Here is a 16,429-nt window from a genome sequence, read left to right as displayed (position 1 = left end):
TAAGTTGTTATAATCTTATTTTCAAGAATCAACTGCAACTCGACTTAATCAATGAATATCCCTAAATTCATTAGTAGTGGATGCAGTAATATTTAAAGAAGAATTGGAAAATTAACTCTTACCAATTTAAATCAACTATACTTTTTTTCAATGCAATGTTCATTTTATTTGCTGTTATGGCAGAATGCACAAAATTTTATGGTTTAGTCAAATTCTTTTTCTCCACCTCCACTTGCAGGTGCTTTTCGATGTGCTTCCTCAGGTGATAGGGAACCGCATAGACTTTGTTGCAGAAGTCACAAATGAGCTTCTGAGACTTCTTCTGAGTTTTTCGAACTCCTTTGACCTCCTTGTTGTGCGCCTTGAGCATGTGAAACTTGAGGCTCCTCTCGTGGAATAAACTCCTGTTGCATTCCTGGCAGGGGACAGGTTCCTTGTCAGGGATATCGTCGACCTGTTTCTTAAGATGCACGGTAATCCTGTGCTGCTTGAGCTCGAGATTCAGCTGAAACTGCTCGTCGCACTTGCCACACTTGTACGGCAGATTATTGTGCTTCAGCCACTGGTGTTGGATCAGGGTGCTTTTCTGCGCGAAAAAATTGTGGCAAATGTCACATTCGAAATCCTTCTTGCCTGTGTGGGTTGCCATGTGCCTCCGCAGGTTAAACGCAATGCTGAAAGCCCTTCCGCAAATGAAGCACTTGTGTGAAAAGCGTTTGTGTTTCTGCTTGTGATTAAAGAGACCGGAATTGTGGAGAAAGCTTTTTCCGCATTCGTCGCAGCTAAACGTCTTCTCCCTGGTGTGCGTTCGCATGTGATTTTTCAGTTTCGATTTGCAGTAGGTACTAAAGCCGCAGATATCACACTTCTTCGTGCGTGACTCAGGAAAGTGGATGTTCCTGTGAGCCTTCAGGCGACTTATCATGGGAAAAAGCTTGCCGCACACCTCGCACGTGAACGCATTGACGCGCTCCTCGTGCGTCTTCATGTGGCATTTCAGTATGTCTTTTGTTTTGAAAGATTTGCCGCAGGTGGGGCAGAGGAAGGGTCTCACACCAGTGTGGTCGCGCATGTGTTCCTCCAGTTTTGTCTCGGAGCTAAATTTGCGCCCGCAAACGGTGCATGGATGCTCCTGTTTGTCTTCCTTAAGGTTGAATGGTCTTTCATTGTGCTCCTCAAGCATGTGGGTGCAGACCGAGGCGAAAGATGGGAGGCGAAACAGGCAATGCGCGCACTCGTAGAAAACTTTCAATCGTTTTTTCTCGTCCGTTAGCAGGACGGTCCTCAAGTTGGAGCGGAGGCGCTCCTTGTCCAAGTCTTTTCCGCCGCCCTGTTCGTTGCATCTGAAAGCACAGGTGTGTTTGCTCAGATCTGCCTATGTGTCACATATTATTCTTAAAAGCTGATTAGCTTGCATGAGTGCGAGGAGATTTGATTTTAAAATTCTAATATTTTTATGTTGTGGGGTGCGTCATCCAGCGGAATCAAAATATGCGAATTCCTTCGAGTAGTTGGTTTATTGTAGATAGGAAATTAGACATTTAGACAACAATTACAATCATGCAAATAGCAAGTCAACATTAATAACAATTATCACAGTAAAATAACAGTCTTACCCCGGTATAGTCTTCGGGTCTAACAATTACATATCAGTATTAGCTTCTCGCTTGAGTGGCTCCTGGCCAGGGAGCATGAGAGTAACATGACCGGTTGCGAGTGAGGGTGAGCGGTCAGTAATGAGAATCATACAGGTTGAACGAGAAAAACTTATCATAGTAATAGCGACATCTATAGGTTGAGATCGATACAAACTTAGTTAACGCCAGATATGCGGGAACCGCTACAATATTATGTATGCTTCAAATTTAAAGGTTTTCTTTTTCTACACATATTGGGTTACTAGCTGCTTTCGTATAACTTTTCTAAATAAAAAATAATATATAAAGGTTTGTTTAATCTCACATTTAGTCATAATACATTATAGTATCACAGTAAACGTAAATTAGGAAAATGATTTATTAATTTATTTTTGTTTACACCGCGCAAGAGTCGGGGCAAGGAATACCGATTTAATCAAATGATTCTTCTCCTCCACTTGCAGGTGCTTTTTGATGTGCTTCCTAAGGTGAAAGGGAGCCGAATAGATTTTGTTGCAGAAGTCACAAATGAGCTTGCTAGGTTTTCGGCCTCCTTTGTTGTGCACCTTGAGCATGTGAAACTTTAGGCTCCTTACGTGGAGGAAACTCCTGTCGCAGTCTTGGCAGGAGAAAGGATCCTTGTCAGAGATATCGTCGACCTGTTTCTTAATTGTAAGATGCATACTGTGCTGCTCCAGCTCGACACTCAGATGAAACTGCTCGTCGCACTCGTCACACTTGTACGGCAGATTATTGTGCTTCCGCCACTGGTGGTTGATCAGGGTGGTTTTATCCGCGAAACATTTGTGGCAAATGTCACATTCGAATTCCTTCTTGCCTGTGTGGGTTGCCATGTGCCTCCGCAGGTTAAACGAAAAGATGAAAGCCATTCCGCAAATGTCGCACTTTTGTGAAGGGGGTTTGTGTTTCTGCTTGTGATTAAAGAGACCGGAATTGTGGCGAAAGCTTTCCCCGCATACGTCGCAGCTCAACGTCTTCTCCTTGCTGTGCGATCGCATGTGATATTTCAGTTTCGATTGGCAGTCGGTACTCCAGCCGCAGAGATCGCACTTCTCCGTGAGAGATTCCGGAAAGTGGATGTTTCTGTGAGCCTTCAGGCGATGTATCGTGGGAAAAAGCTTCTCACACAACTCGCATTTGAACCAATTGACGCGATCCTCGTGCGTCTGCATGTGAGTTTTCAGCGTGTCTTTTCTTTTGAAAGATTTGCCGCAGGTGGAGCAGAGAAAGGGTTTCTCCCCAGTGTGGTCGCGCATGTGGACCTCCAGTTTTGACTCGCAGCTAAATTCGCGGTCGCAAATATTGCATGAATTTTTCTCTATCTCTTCCACGTTTTTGAATGGTCTTTCATTGTGCTCCTTGTGCATGTGGGCGCAGCCCGAGCCGAAAGTTGGAAAGCGGTCCAGGCAATGCGCGCACTCGTAGAAAACTTTCAATCGTTTTTTCTCGTCTGTTTGCAGGACGGTCTTCAAATTGGAGCGGAGGTTCTCCTTGTCCAAGCCTTTTAGAGCGCCCTGTTCCTTGCATCTGAAAGCACAGGTGTGTTTGCTCTCAGATCTGCCTATGATGAAATATTTATTAGACACCACAGGCGTACAACAACAGACATATATAACATAAAATAATTAAATCACAGGTTCATGCTAGTTTTTGCTTTGGCGGCTTGGCACAGTGTCAAAGTGTTCTTGTCACATTCGAGAAAATGGTAGAAACTTGATTGGTTTATCACATAATTTGCACTCACAGTCCTCATACTCGCGCAGGAGTGAGAGGTCAATTTTTTACAGATCAAATAGTGAAAACCGTAACAAGCGTGTCTCGTGAACATATGTCTGTTAATAAACATGGCTCCCTTCCAATTTTGGTTGACCATGGCGGGGGTGACGAAAAACCCCGGGTCGATTTCGGAGGCCTTAAAATCCTGGTTAGCCATGAACCTTTTAAATGAGTCAGTCTGCGGCAGTGAAAATCTAGTTATCAACTTTTTTACAAAAAATGGGTGTCTGCTAATTTATATTTCATTAATTTAGATACAGATAGAGCTCTTTTTAGGAATCTTGATTTGGACGATTCTAAGTTATTCAAGACTTTGAGATTTAAAAATGGCCAAATCGCCTCTATTCCGTAGCTTGCGATTGGAGCTATTGCAAGATTGAAAAGTTTATGCCTATGTGTCAAATATTATTCATAAGCTGATTTAGCTGGTATGAGTGCGAAGAGAAATGATTTTAAAATTCGAATAATATAATATTATAGCTATTTGGTCTTAATAATTTTTCTATCAGGTTTTTTAATCCATTGCACTAGGAAAACATATTATGTATGCTTCGAATTTAAAAGTTTTCTTTTACTATACATATTGGATTACAAGCTGCTTTCGTATAATTTTTCTAAATTTAGATGAATAATTTTAGCAAATATGTATCACTTAAAAGAAATAGGAACTCAATATATGTAAAGACGTCATTATCGACTAAAGTAAAAAAATGCGCTAAGAATATTATGCATTTTTGCGATTATCCAATTTAATTTCACCTTTACACATTTTTAACCTTTAATGTTGCAACGACCCTTTAATTTTGTAATATATTTGTCCTGATTTTAAAAGCTACTCACATATTCACCATTTCGTTTTAAGTGCTATAAACCCTGCAAATTTAATTTAGTTTTTTCCTGACTCGTCATCAGATTTCATTCTAGCAATTACATAAATTATTCCAATTGTAAGTTGTAGGTCTAATTGTAAGTGTCTAAATTGTAAGTCTAATTTTCTAGAACCAACTGCAACTAAACTTAATCAATGGATATCCCTAAATTCATCAGTAGTGGATGCAGTAATATTTAAACAAGAGTTGGAAAATTAAATCTTGCCGGTTTAAATAAACTATACTTTATTCAATGCTATATTCATTTTATTTGCTGTTATGGCAGAATGCACAAAATTTTATGATTTAGTCCAATTTCTCTTCTCCGCCTCCACTTGCAGGTGCTTTTCGATGTGCTTCCTTAGGTAAGAGGGAATCGTATAGATTTTTTTGCAGAAGTCACAAATGAGCGTCTGAATTTTTCGGTCCTCCTTGACCTGCTTGTATGCCTTGATCATTTGAAACTTATTGTGCTCCAGCCACTGGTGTTGGATCAGGGTGCAGCTCTGCGTGAAAAATTTGTGGCAAATGTCACATTCGAATTCCTTCTTGCCTGTGTGGATTGCCATGTGCATCCACAGATTGAAGGCTTGGCCGAAAGCCTTACCGCAAATGTTGCACTTGTGTGAAAAGGGTGCTGTGTGCTTCTGCTTGTGAGCGAGCAGACCGGAAGCGTGGACGAAACTTTGTCCGCATTCTTTGCAGGTCACCGTCTTCTCCCTGGTGTGCGTCCGCATGTGATTTTTCAGTTGCGATTTGCGGTAGGTACTAAAGCTGCAGATATCGCACTTCTCCGTGCGAGACTCCGGAAAGTGGATATTTCTGTGAGCCTTCAGGCGACTAATCAGGGGAAAATGCTTCCCGCACACCTCGCAGGTGAACCAATTGACGCGATCCTCGTGCATCTTCATGTGACTTTTCAGCAATTCTTTTGTTCTGAAAGATTTGCCGCAGGTGGAGCAGATGAAGGGTCTCTCAACGGTGTGGTTGCGCATGTGGACCTGCAGTTTTGTCTTGGAGCTAAATATGCGCTCGCAAACGGTGCATGGATGCTCCTGTTCCACGTTTTTGAGTAGTCTTTCATTGTGCTCCTCGAGCACGTGGGCGCAGACCGAGGCGAGAGATGGATCGCGAAACAGGCAATGCGTGCACTCGTAGAAAACATTCAATTGTTTTTTCTCGTCCGTTTGCAGGACGGTCCTTAAGTTATAGCGGAGGCGCTCCATGTCCAAGTCTTTTCCGCCGTCCTGTTCTTTGCATCTGAAAGCACAGGTGTGTTTGCTCAGATCTGCCTATGTATCAAATATTATTCTTAAAAGCTGATTAGCTGGCTTGAGTGCGAGGAGATATGATTTTAGAATTCTAATAATTTTATATTATAGCTATTTGGTCTTGATAATTTATCTATTAGGTTGTTAAATCCGTTGCACTACAAATACATATTATGCATGCTTTGAATTTACAGGTTTTCTTTTATTATACATATTGGATTACAAGCTGCTTTCGTATAATTTTTCTAGATTCAGATAAATAATATGTAGCACTTAAAAATAAAATAGGAACTCAAGATGTAAAACCCATGAAAAATATTTTTAAAATGGACATTTTCTCATGTTGGAAGAGGCAGGATGAGAAATTTAGGAATTATGCAAGGAGATCAAGTCCAAAATTAATTGGAGCACTGGTTTGCATAGCTATTTCGGCCATTACCAAGCCAAAAAATGTCTTGTCCTGACCGTACAAGGGAATCGAAAATTTCCTCTTCCACCTTTGGAATTTTTTATCAATTTTTACTGGTATATGCATAATTTCATATCCTCCCGCGCTAACATGTAAAATTTTCATGTTAATATTAATTCAACATGTAAAAAGCACTGCATAATTTTCATTTGTATGGATATTCAATCAAATCATAATCAATTTAAAGTTTTTGGAAATTTTACAGCAATGCTACTTGACTCCCTTTTACACATATTTAAAAAATTTTAAAATGGCAGAACGCAACAACACCCTATGTTTTATTTAAACTCTTCTGCTTTGCCTCCTGGCGCAGGTGCTTTTCGACGTGCCTCCTCAGGTTGAAGGCGGACAGACACTCCCTGCCGCAAAAGTCGCAAATGTGCTGCTGGCGCTGCAGGTTTTTGTACTTGTTGTGCGCCTTGGCCTGGTGGTGCTTCAGGCTGGTCTCGTGGATGAAACTCCTTCCACAGTCCTCGCAGCGGTAGGGTTCCTTGTCAGGGCGGGCGTGCTCCTCGTTATTCAAATGCGCGGCGACGCGGTGCTGCTTGAGTTCGATCTGCAGCCGGAACTGCTCGTCGCACTCGGCGCACTTGTACGGCAGGGCCTTGTGCATGATCCACATGTGGCTGATCAGCGTCGACTTCTGCGCAAACGTGTTGCCGCAAATCTCGCAGGCGACGTCCTTCATGCCCGAGTGGGTCAGCATGTGCCTCCGCAGGTTGAAGGCCGAGCTGCACACCTTGCCGCACAGGCCGCACTTGTCCGGTGGCCGGTCGGGGTTGTGCTTCAGGGACATGTGGTGGCGCAGACTGGCCTGGTGGATGAAACTCTGGCCGCACTCGTGGCAGATGACCGTCTTCTCCCTCGTGTGCGTCAGCATGTGGCTCTTCAGGTGGTACTTGCAGTACGTGCTCCAGCCACAGATCTCGCACTTCTCCGTCCGAGCCTCCTCGAAGTGAATTTTTCTGTGGTTTTTCAAGTTCGCGTTTTTCGGGAAGCCTTTTCCGCACACCTCGCATATGAAGGTCTTATCGCGTTCCCTGTGGGTCGTCTGGTGCTCCTTCAGCGTGTGGAACGAGATGTACCCTTTGCCGCAGGTGGGGCAGATGAAGGGTCGCTCGCCGGTGTGGTTGCGCAGGTGGATTTCCAGCGCGGCTTTGCTGCGATACTTGCGGCTGCACATGGTGCACGGGTACAGGTCGTGCACCTGGTGCTCCCTACGCAGGTGGGCGCGGACGTGGCCGCGCGACGGCAGCCCCACCTGGCAAAGGTGGCATTGGAAGAGGACTCTCAGGTGGGCTCGCATGTGCACCTGAAGGGCGTTTTTCCGCTTGAACCCTTCGTTGCAGAAGTGGCACTCGAAGGAGGTTTTCCGGCGTCTTCGGCCCACCGAGTGCTGAGTGAGTGATTCAAGGTTGCTCTGCTCAGCGCGGGGAGATTTCCTCCACCTGAAAAAATGGGTGCGTTGCTCAGATCTGCCTGTTTTTTTCATTTAAAATTTCTCAAACTATCAATTTTTTATCTCCTCAGTCTCAAAGTCTCAAATTTTTATTTCCTCTCTCCGCCTGAAACCATCGACACTTTCCTGCTTTTCTCCAGATATTTTAAGGATGTAGGGCTGATAAAAATAATATTTTATGAAAATAAGTCTCCGTTGTAATCATCAAATATTTTAATAATTTTTTATCTTACTTAAAGCTGCATTATATTATTCCTTAAAATTTGGGATACTATACTAGTAGTGAAACAGTGTTCTCAGCTTCATTTGCTAATTTAATTGCAATACTGTACAGTAAAACTGATGTTTATCGTCACTTTTTAAACGTAGTTCATTTGAACGATCTTAACCACATGCACATACAAGGAACGAGAAATTCTCTAGTATGATAAATACTAGTTCGTAAAGGGTAAATTAAAATCTAAAACGTTAAAATTGTCTCTCTGTCCTTAAGGCGATTAATTGTTTTTGTAAATGTCCTGATTTTAAAAATGCAAGTTTTAGGAGGGCACTTCGTGAATGACGTCGCCGCGGAAGTGCTCCTCGATGCAGTGGTTCTTGAGCAGACGCAGGTGCGTGAAGCCCTTGTCGCACGTCTCGCACTTGTAGGGCATGACTTTGTGCTTCTCCCATTTGTGCCTGAGCAGGTAGTTGATCTGCGAGTAGGCCGCGTCGCACAGGTCGCACTCGTAGTTGAGCAGGCCCTGGTGCCGCTTGACGTGGTTCTTGAGCGAGTGCTGCGTCGAGAAGGTCTTCTCGCACAGGTGGCACTTGAAGACCTGCCGGTCGGGCCGGTGCACCTCGCGGTGCTTCTGCAGGATGAACTTCTCGGTGAAGCGTTTGCCGCACTCGTCGCACACGTAGGGCCGCTCGGTGGCGTGCGTGGCCATGTGCTTCTTGAGGTTGCCCTTGCTGTAGGTGCTCCAGCCGCACACCTCGCACTTCTCGGTGCGCGAGTCCGGAAAGTGGATCTTGCGGTGGAACATGAGCGTGCTGTGGTTCTCGAACTGCTTGCCGCACACCTCGCAGCTGTGCTCCTTCTTCAGCACCATGTGCGTCCGCTTGACGTGCAGGTTGAGCCTGTTGCGCGTCGCGTACGCCTTGTCGCACTGACTGCACGCGAACGGCCGCTCGCCCGTGTGCAGCCGCATGTGGATCTTCACCTGGCCCTGGTGCTTGAACGTCTTTTCGCAGATGCTGCACGGGAAGGGCCCGTTGTGCAGCGGCCGCCGCCGCGGCCGGCCCACGCCGCGCGACTTGTTCGCCTCGCGCAGGTGCCGCCGCTGGTGGCTCTCCATTTGGTGCTTGGTCCACAGCAGCTGCTCGCACCAGTCGCACTCGAGGGGCGTAAGGTCGCCGTGGTCTCTCTCATCGTGGCCTGCTTCGCCACACATCTCGCACTTTCTCGGCAGCCACGCCCTGAAAAAACGCATTCCTCAGATCTGCCTGCTTGGTATTTGTTTTTTTTTTGTTTGTTCATGTCAAAAATAGGTATCAAATCAGTTCGCCGGTTAATGCAATTCTATAATTCGTCAGAGGTTAGTCAACTTGCCTTTTTGTTCCACCCTGCAGCTTCTCGTGTGTATTTCTTTCTAGTTTCGCTTTTTGTTTGCATCGCGTGCAAGGAAACTGCAAGAATTTGTTCGGGAAAATCAATGGTTTTATTTTTCCTAGGTCATATTAACATCAATTGATACAACGTGACAATTTATCGTTCAACGAAATATCGGTATATTTTCTTACACCTGTGATAACTAAATTAGGAACCATTTTTTAGTGCTCTTTAACATGGCAAAATATTTGGCACGTGATTTTACTTCGCTTCTATTACAAAACTACAAACAAAGCCGTTCTAATCGTGAGAAAACAGCTTGTGTCCAGATAGCCGCAGTTCAAATTAGGAAAAAATAAATTATTATCATGAGATTCATTTTCCATCCAAATTATTTTAATGATTGCCTTGCGATATGCACGTGTGTGATCCTGACCATCGCTCTCGCATCTCTTTTGTTCTCTGGAATTGAAAAATAATTTATCTCTCTCTTTTATAGTCTCTCTTTCTGTCATTACTTTTTACAGATCATGTTGAGATAATTTTATGCTACTTTGTGGTAACGATACAGCTCCTGAAAACAAATTTTCATTCGGTCTTATTGCGGTGCGCCTTGGCCCTGTGCTTTTTCAGCTCAATGTGTTTAGCAAATCCCTTCTTGCAAGTTTTGCACTCATACGGCATGATGCCATGTTTGTCAAACTTGTGTTTTTTCACTGATTCTGCAGCAGAGTACACTTTGCCGCAAATGTCACACGGAAAATAATTGTTGCCCAAGTGAGCGTCCAAGTGGCGTTGGCATTGGGCCTTTCTTTTGAATGTTTTCCCGCACAGTTGGCAAGGGAACTCTCGTTTATTGTGACTCGCGGAAACGTGCCCCGGCAGGTTGAGAAAATACTTCTTGCAAATGTTGCATTTGGATCTTTTTGCGAGATGGGTTTTCTTGTGCAATACCAGATACTTTTCTCTGAAAGTGGTGTAATCGCAGTGCAAGCATTTATAAGGTCTGTCATTGCTGTGACGTGCTGTATGGTCTTCAAATTTAGACTTCTCGTAATACCTTGCACCGCACGTTTCGCAAACAAATCTGCATTGATTCTCAGTAACGTGCTTTCTTAATATATGTCTATAAATGCCGTCTTTGCATTTAAAAGATTTGTCACAATGGTCGCAATTGTATTTTTTACCATTGTGTTGATCCATGTGAAGCACAAACTTGCTCTCGTGAATAAAGCCCATGGGGCAATAATCGCATTCGAACAGGAAAAAGGGCCAATCAATTTTGTGCGAATCACGATAGTGCCTTTCAGTTGTGCGGTATTTCTTGCTCTTGTAAGGGCACAAAACGCATCCGAATATAAATATCCCGTTGCTTTGTCTCATGCAACGCAGGTGCCACATGATGTGCGTTTCCAGGTTCGCTCTGCTGGAGAATTTCTCAGGGCAAAAATTGCACTTCAAGTGGCCGTCGAGCGAGCTGAGCATTTTCGCGGGTGAGATGGCAACCACGCAATCCATGGCGTAATGCTTAATTCTCATATGGTCGACAAAATTCGTCTTGCGGGCGTAAACCTGGTCGCAGAAGCTGCAGTCAAATATCAGCCTTTTGTCTTTGATTTTGTGCTCGTGCTTCAAGTGCAGCATCAAGTGTTCTTTCTCGAAAAAACGCTTGTTGCAATCTTGGAAGTCGCAGGGAAACTTGGCAGGCACCTCGGTTCGATTTGCGTGAGTCGGCATGTGGGCTTGGAAGGTGGCCATTCCGGTGAACAATTTGTTGCAAAGTCCACACTTGACATTTAAATTTTGCGAGTGATTTGCGATCATGTGGGCCTGCATGTCTGTTGTTCTGATGAGGCAGATGCGACAAACCAGTTCCTTTCTGAAAAAACAGCAGTGAAAGGGTTGGTTGTAATAACATAACAAAATTAGAATGGACATTTTTCGTTTTAAATTAATGCACAAATTTCAATTCTTTGCAAAATGCCTGCTGTTTTCGAAGTTGAATAGTAATGACAAAACATTCAGGAATTAAAAATTAATCTCGGCCACTCTACAGGCATATAAGCAATTTTGTAATTATTAAGGTTCAACAATTCATGTCACCGGATTTTGGTAAATAACGAGAAATAGAATTACGCTGCAGTGAGAGTATTTATTTTTCAGAAAAATCAAAGCATATCATTTTTAGATCATATTTCCAATTGATAGTTTTTGCAGTACAGATTTGGTCAAACATGAGATACAGCTGGGTTTGGTTCAGTTACTATGTCTTGATGTGCAGTATGTGTACTCGCGTCTTTTACCACCGTGAGCACCTCAAGTGTCCGTCGAGGCTGCACATAACCTCCAGTTTATTCGTAGCATGTGGGTCAGCGTTGTGTGCATCCTTCAGGTGTCTTTGAAAATTCGCCTTCTGAGTGAAGACAAAGTCACAGAAAGAGCATTCGTACATCGGTTTGATTTTGTGATCGTTCTGAATGTGCTGAATCAATAGCCCTATCCTTAAAAAGCGCTTGGTGCAAGACTCAAAATCGCACAGTTACTTTTCCACATGCAACGTCTGCACGTGGTCCAGGAGGTCGTCGACGCTGGCGAAAAAGTTGAGGCAGAAGCCGCACCTGAGAATTGATTTATCGCCGAATTTTAAAACAGAGTGGCCTTGCTTTTGCATTTCTGGCGTAATAGTTAGCGTGTTGAGGCTGAGTGGTGGAGTCTCCGACTCTGTCGGCGGGGGAGCAGGTGGATCACCGCAGTGTTTCTCTTTTAGGTGAGCTTTGAGACTTGCCAAATGAATGAAAACCTGGTCGCAGAAGGAGCATTCCAAAATCAGAGTTCGGTTTACGATTTTGTGATCTTTCTGAATGTGCTGAATCAATAGCCCTCTCCTTAAAAAGTGTTCGGTACAAGCCTCAAAGTCGCACAGGTACTTTTCTACGTGCGTCGTCTGTACGTGGTCCAGGAGGTCGCCGGTGCTGGCGAAAAATTTGAGGCAGAAGCCGCACCTGAGAATTGATTTATCGTCCAGTTTTACGACAGAGTGGCCTTGCTTTTGCATTTCTGGCGTAATAGTCAGCGTGTTGAGGCTGAGTGGTGGAGTCTCCGACTCTGTCGGCGGGGGAGCAGGTGGCTCATCGCAGTGTTTTTCTTTCAGGTGAGTTTTGAGACTTGCCAAATGAATGAAAACCTGGTCGCAGAAGGAGCATTCCAAAATCAGAGTTCGGTTTACGATTTTGTGATCTTTCTGAATGTGCCGAATCAATAGCCCTCTGCTTAAAAAGTGCTCGGTGCAAGCCTCAAAGTCGCACAGGTACTTTTCTACGTGCGTCGTCTGTACATGGTCCTGGAGGTCGTCGGTGCTGGCGAAAAAGTTGAGGCAGAAGCCGCACCTGAGAATTGATTTATCGTCCAGTTTTACGACAGAGTGGCCTTGCTTTTGCATTTCTGGCGTAATAGTTAGCGTGTTGAAGCTGGGTGGTGGAGTCTCTGGCTCTGTCGGCGGGGGAGCAGGTGGATCACCGCTGTGTTTTTCTTTCAGGTGGCTTTGGAAATTTGCCTTCTGAGTGAAAACCAGATCGCAGAAGGTGCACTCCAAAATCAGAGTACGGTTTTCGGTTTGGTGATCTTGGTAAATGTGCTGAATCAATAGCCTTCTCCTCAAAAAGCGTTCAGTGCAAGCCTCAAAATCGCACAAGTACTTTTCTACGTGCAACGTCTGCACGTGGTCCAAGAGGTCGTCGGTGCTGGCGAAAAAGTTAAGGCAGAAGCCGCACCTGAGAATAGATTTATCGCCGAGTTTTAAAACTGAGTGGCCTTGCTTTTGCATTTCTGGCGTGATAGTTAGCGTGTTGAGGCTGAGTGGTGGAGTCTCCGACTCTGTCGGCGGGGGAGCAGGTGGATCATCGCAGTGTTTTTCTTTCAGGTGAGCTTTGAGACTTGCCAAATGAATGAAAACCTGGTCGCAGAAGGAGCATTCCAAAAGCAGAGTTCTGTTATGGATTTGGTGGTCTTTCTCAAAATGACAAATCAGATGGTCTCTCATAAGGAAGCGCTTGGTGCAAGCCTCAAAGTCGCAAGCGTATTTCCCAGTTTGCACCGACTCTCCTGTGTGCACCGGAAAGTGAGCCTTGATGGCATTCAAGCCGAGGAAAGTTTGAAGGCAGAGGCCGCACTTGTACGGTGATTTGACGCGGAGATTGCCGCCTTTCACTTGCTTATTCTCTGCTGTTTTGAACTGGGCGTCGTTCTGTGTTGATGGTGGATTTGCGTTGTGCTCATCTTTCACGTGCTGTTTGAAATTCCTCCGCTGACTGAAGACATGGTCGCAGTCGGCGCATTCCCAGATCTCACGTTTGTTTAGGAATTCGTGATCGTGTTTCATGTGTTCGATCAGATGGTCCTTCTCGAAGAAGCGTCTGGTGCAAGATTCGAAGTCGCACGGGTACTTGCCGCTAACCCCAGGATTTCCCTCGTGCATTGGCATGTGGGCACTGAAAGCGGCAAAGCTTGCGAACAGTTCGGTGCATTTGCGGCACCTGATAACTAATCTATCGCCGTGCTTTTTAATAATGTGGTCTCGCAAGTCTGGTGTTTTGACAGGGCGGAGGTGCATAACCAGTCCCGTTCTGAAAGAAAACAGCAGTGATAGGGTTGGTGATTACGAATTCAAATTAATTTTTTTTTAATCTAGTGCGAAATTTATTTTAATATTTGTAGTAGCCTCGTTTATTTACGATTTCAAGTTTAAATTTAATTTACCCACGGTTCAGTTTTTTTTAAAGAAATTGCATATTTTAAAAAAACAGTGGTTGTTATAAATATTGATTTTAAGAGTTTAAATTCAGTTGTATTTTTTTCAAAATTAATGAAAAAGTAAATTTTATATAATTCAATTTTGTAGGCTGCCAGAGTGCTATCATGCAGGAATTATTTGCATGTTTGTTTAGCACGTGGTGTTGCTTGTTGACCACTTTCGCGTTGCACATCTGACAAACCCTTTCTTTCCCGCAAAAATCTGCGATTCAAGACATTTTTTACCCTTTTCAGTAGTTTCAAGTTCCCTCTCCTTAGCCCTATCGATCAATATATGACGCTTAGCAAATCTTGCATCGGATAGTATACCTAATTTATCGAATTGCATTAAGTCACAAATAAAATAAAAAAACGTAATTTCTCCATAACCTAATTTTTAATTCAGCTTTATTCTTTAACTATGGAGTTTACATTTAAAAGGAAATCAATCATACAGGCAGTTTTCTACGCAAGCAGAGAATTACAATAGTAAAGTTACAAACTAAAGGATGTTACCCATTGTAAGGTGAATTTGCACGAAAATGTTATTCTCCTCATCTACATGTCAAATTAAAATTATCATAATAATTTTACACTCAACTGAGGAATAATGTCAAGAAACCGCTGAGAGCTTTGATGAAATTTGACTATTTTATCTACACTGATATTCGATTCGAGTCAAACCAAAAGTAGGATTAAATTCTCTATCCTGATACAAATTAAAAAATCGCTCAGCATCATTTATCTCATGGATTTTGGAAGCAAAATCTACTAATTTAATACATGTATTCAAGCACGGCCAGTTTTATCAATGCCGTTAATTAAATTAAAGGGTTCAGTAAGTGAGTTTTGCTCATCAGGCTAATCAGTGTTGCGGTGTGCCCTAGCCCTGTGCCTTTTTAGCTTCAGGCTATCTGCAAAGCCTTTCTTGCAAGTCGTGCACTCGTAAGGCCAGATGCCATGCTTGTTCTTTCTGTGAATTCTCAAATTTTCTTGCACATTGTACTCCTTTCCGCAAACTTCGCACTGGTGGTAATTTGTTCCAAAGTGAGTTCCCATGTGGTACTCGTACGTTTTTCTCACATTGAATTTCTTGCTGCACAGGTGGCAAGAATATTCGGGCCTTTTGCCATTATGCATGAAGTTCATGTGTGCTTTCAAGTCAAACACAGCTTTGTGGCAGATCTTGCACCTGATCCTCCTCCTGAAGTGTTTCTTCATATGGACACGCAGATTTCGCTTATTGTGAGTGGTATAATCGCACAGCAAGCATTTCATCAATGTGTCGGTATTGTGGATCGTAATATGCGACCGGAATGACTCTTTCGTGGAGTGTCCAACGCCGCAAACCTCGCAAATAAAGATCTTCGGGAAATGTTTGTTTCTAATGTGAGTTTCTACGCGCTTCCTATCTGTAAATTTCATGCCGCAAGCGTCGCAAATGCAAGATTTTTTGTTGTGAACTTTAAAATGACACCTGAAGAGATTCATATTTGCGAAGCTCTTAGGGCAAAGTTCGCACTCAAAGGGGAATTTTGGCCACACAGTGTGATGAGCGTTCTTGTAATGGAGTGTGAGTTTGGGGTAGGAATGCAAATTTTTGCCGCAACCGGCGCAAGCAAAAGGACAAGCGAATTTTTCGAGTCCGAGCAAATGCACCAGAATGTGTTTCTTGAGGAACGCCTTGCTGGTAAATTTATCGGGGCAAAAGTTGCATTTCAAGTGTCCGTTGAGGCTGCACGTAATTTCCAAATCTGGCTTCTTCTGAGTGGGAAGAATCACACCGTGCGAGTTCTTCATGTGACTTCTGAATTTTTCTTGGTAGACGTGGATATCGTCGCAGTGAGGACACTTAATGATCATACTTTTTTTGGTGATCGCGTGGTCGTTGGACAAGTGCAGGATCAAGTGCTCTCTCTTGAAGAATCGATTTTTGCAATCTCGTCTAGGGCACGGAAACTTGGCAGTTTCCTTTGCTTTGATTGTGTGCAGCGGCATATGGGCGTGGAAGGTGGCCATGTTGGCGAAAAGGTTGTTGCAAAGGCTACACTTCAATTTCACGTTATCCGAGTGCTCATTTATCAAGTGAACTTGCAAGTTATGCGTTTTGGTGCGGCAGATGCGACAAACCACCAATCTGAAAAAATAAGTGATAGGACTGATTGAAATCAATGCTTTGGAAATAAAACCGGAATATTTCAGATTTTTTTAGTACAAAATAAATAGCTATATTAAAATACAATTTAAATTAATTTTTCCGCTGAATGACTCCTCTTTAATTATCTCATCTCCACTAGCCTTGCTCACTTCAATAACATTATTTAAGCTCTTTAAGTATTTATATCTCATAAATGATCGCTGATTAGTGTTTCAAATTGCAGTAAGGATGTTGGAATTTTCGCCTTCAACTCTATGCTGGGCTCCTGTTGCAATATTATCTGCGCAGCAGTGATTTTATAGTAAAAGCTCCGCCAATATGAGCCTCGTGGACTTTCGCTGCTTTTTTGACTTGAAAATATATCTTAAAGATTTTATAGTCATTCTTGGG

At 43.5% G+C, this 16,429-nt stretch overlaps 2 protein-coding genes across 11 annotated transcripts in view; both read right to left on the bottom strand.

Moving 5' to 3' along the window:
• Positions 1–16,429, bottom strand: part of LOC135943568 (zinc finger protein OZF-like) — a 69,152-nt gene that overhangs the window by 10,926 nt on the left and 41,797 nt on the right. Inside the window, exon 4 of one of the 10 annotated variants that reach the window (XM_065490178.1) lies at positions 182–1,343. The exons of 4 other annotated variants lie outside the window; for them this stretch is intronic. In XM_065490178.1, coding sequence (XP_065346250.1) covers positions 197–1,343 — 1,147 coding nt within the window. In that variant the 3' untranslated portion in view covers positions 182–196. Of the gene's footprint in view, positions 1–181; positions 1,344–6,266; positions 7,492–7,975; positions 8,961–9,271; positions 10,973–11,323; positions 13,716–14,259; positions 16,019–16,429 lie in introns of those variants that run through there. 5 more of the 10 variants (XM_065490176.1, XM_065490189.1, XM_065490169.1 and 2 more) reach the window with 5 other exon arrangements.
• On the bottom strand, positions 1,448–6,109 carry LOC135942159 (zinc finger protein 62-like). The gene is made up of 2 exons (XM_065488141.1): positions 4,619–6,109; positions 1,448–3,185 (listed from the first exon to the last, which is right to left on the bottom strand). Exons 1-2 carry the CDS (start codon positions 5,527–5,529, stop codon positions 2,024–2,026), a joined length of 2,073 nt encoding a protein of 690 aa, XP_065344213.1. The 5' UTR covers positions 5,530–6,109; the 3' UTR covers positions 1,448–2,023.

The sequence above is a fragment of the Cloeon dipterum genome, chromosome 4 (assembly GCF_949628265.1).
Source record: "Cloeon dipterum chromosome 4, ieCloDipt1.1, whole genome shotgun sequence".
Classification (NCBI taxonomy): domain Eukaryota; kingdom Metazoa; phylum Arthropoda; class Insecta; order Ephemeroptera; family Baetidae; genus Cloeon; species Cloeon dipterum.
The sequence above is the reverse complement of the archived record's forward strand: the minus strand, read 5'-3'. Positions and strand labels throughout refer to the sequence as shown.

Excerpts from the sequence above, each read along its gene's own strand:
- LOC135942159 (XM_065488141.1), bottom strand. The coding sequence starts at position 5,529 with ATGGAGCGCCTCCGCTATAACTTAAGGACCGTCCTGCAAACGGACGAG. Across the intron at positions 3,186-4,618 it reads GTGGAGGCGGAGAAGAGAAA|ATGCAAGGAACAGGGCGCTC; the intron begins TTGGACTAAATC and ends CTGTGCTTTCAG.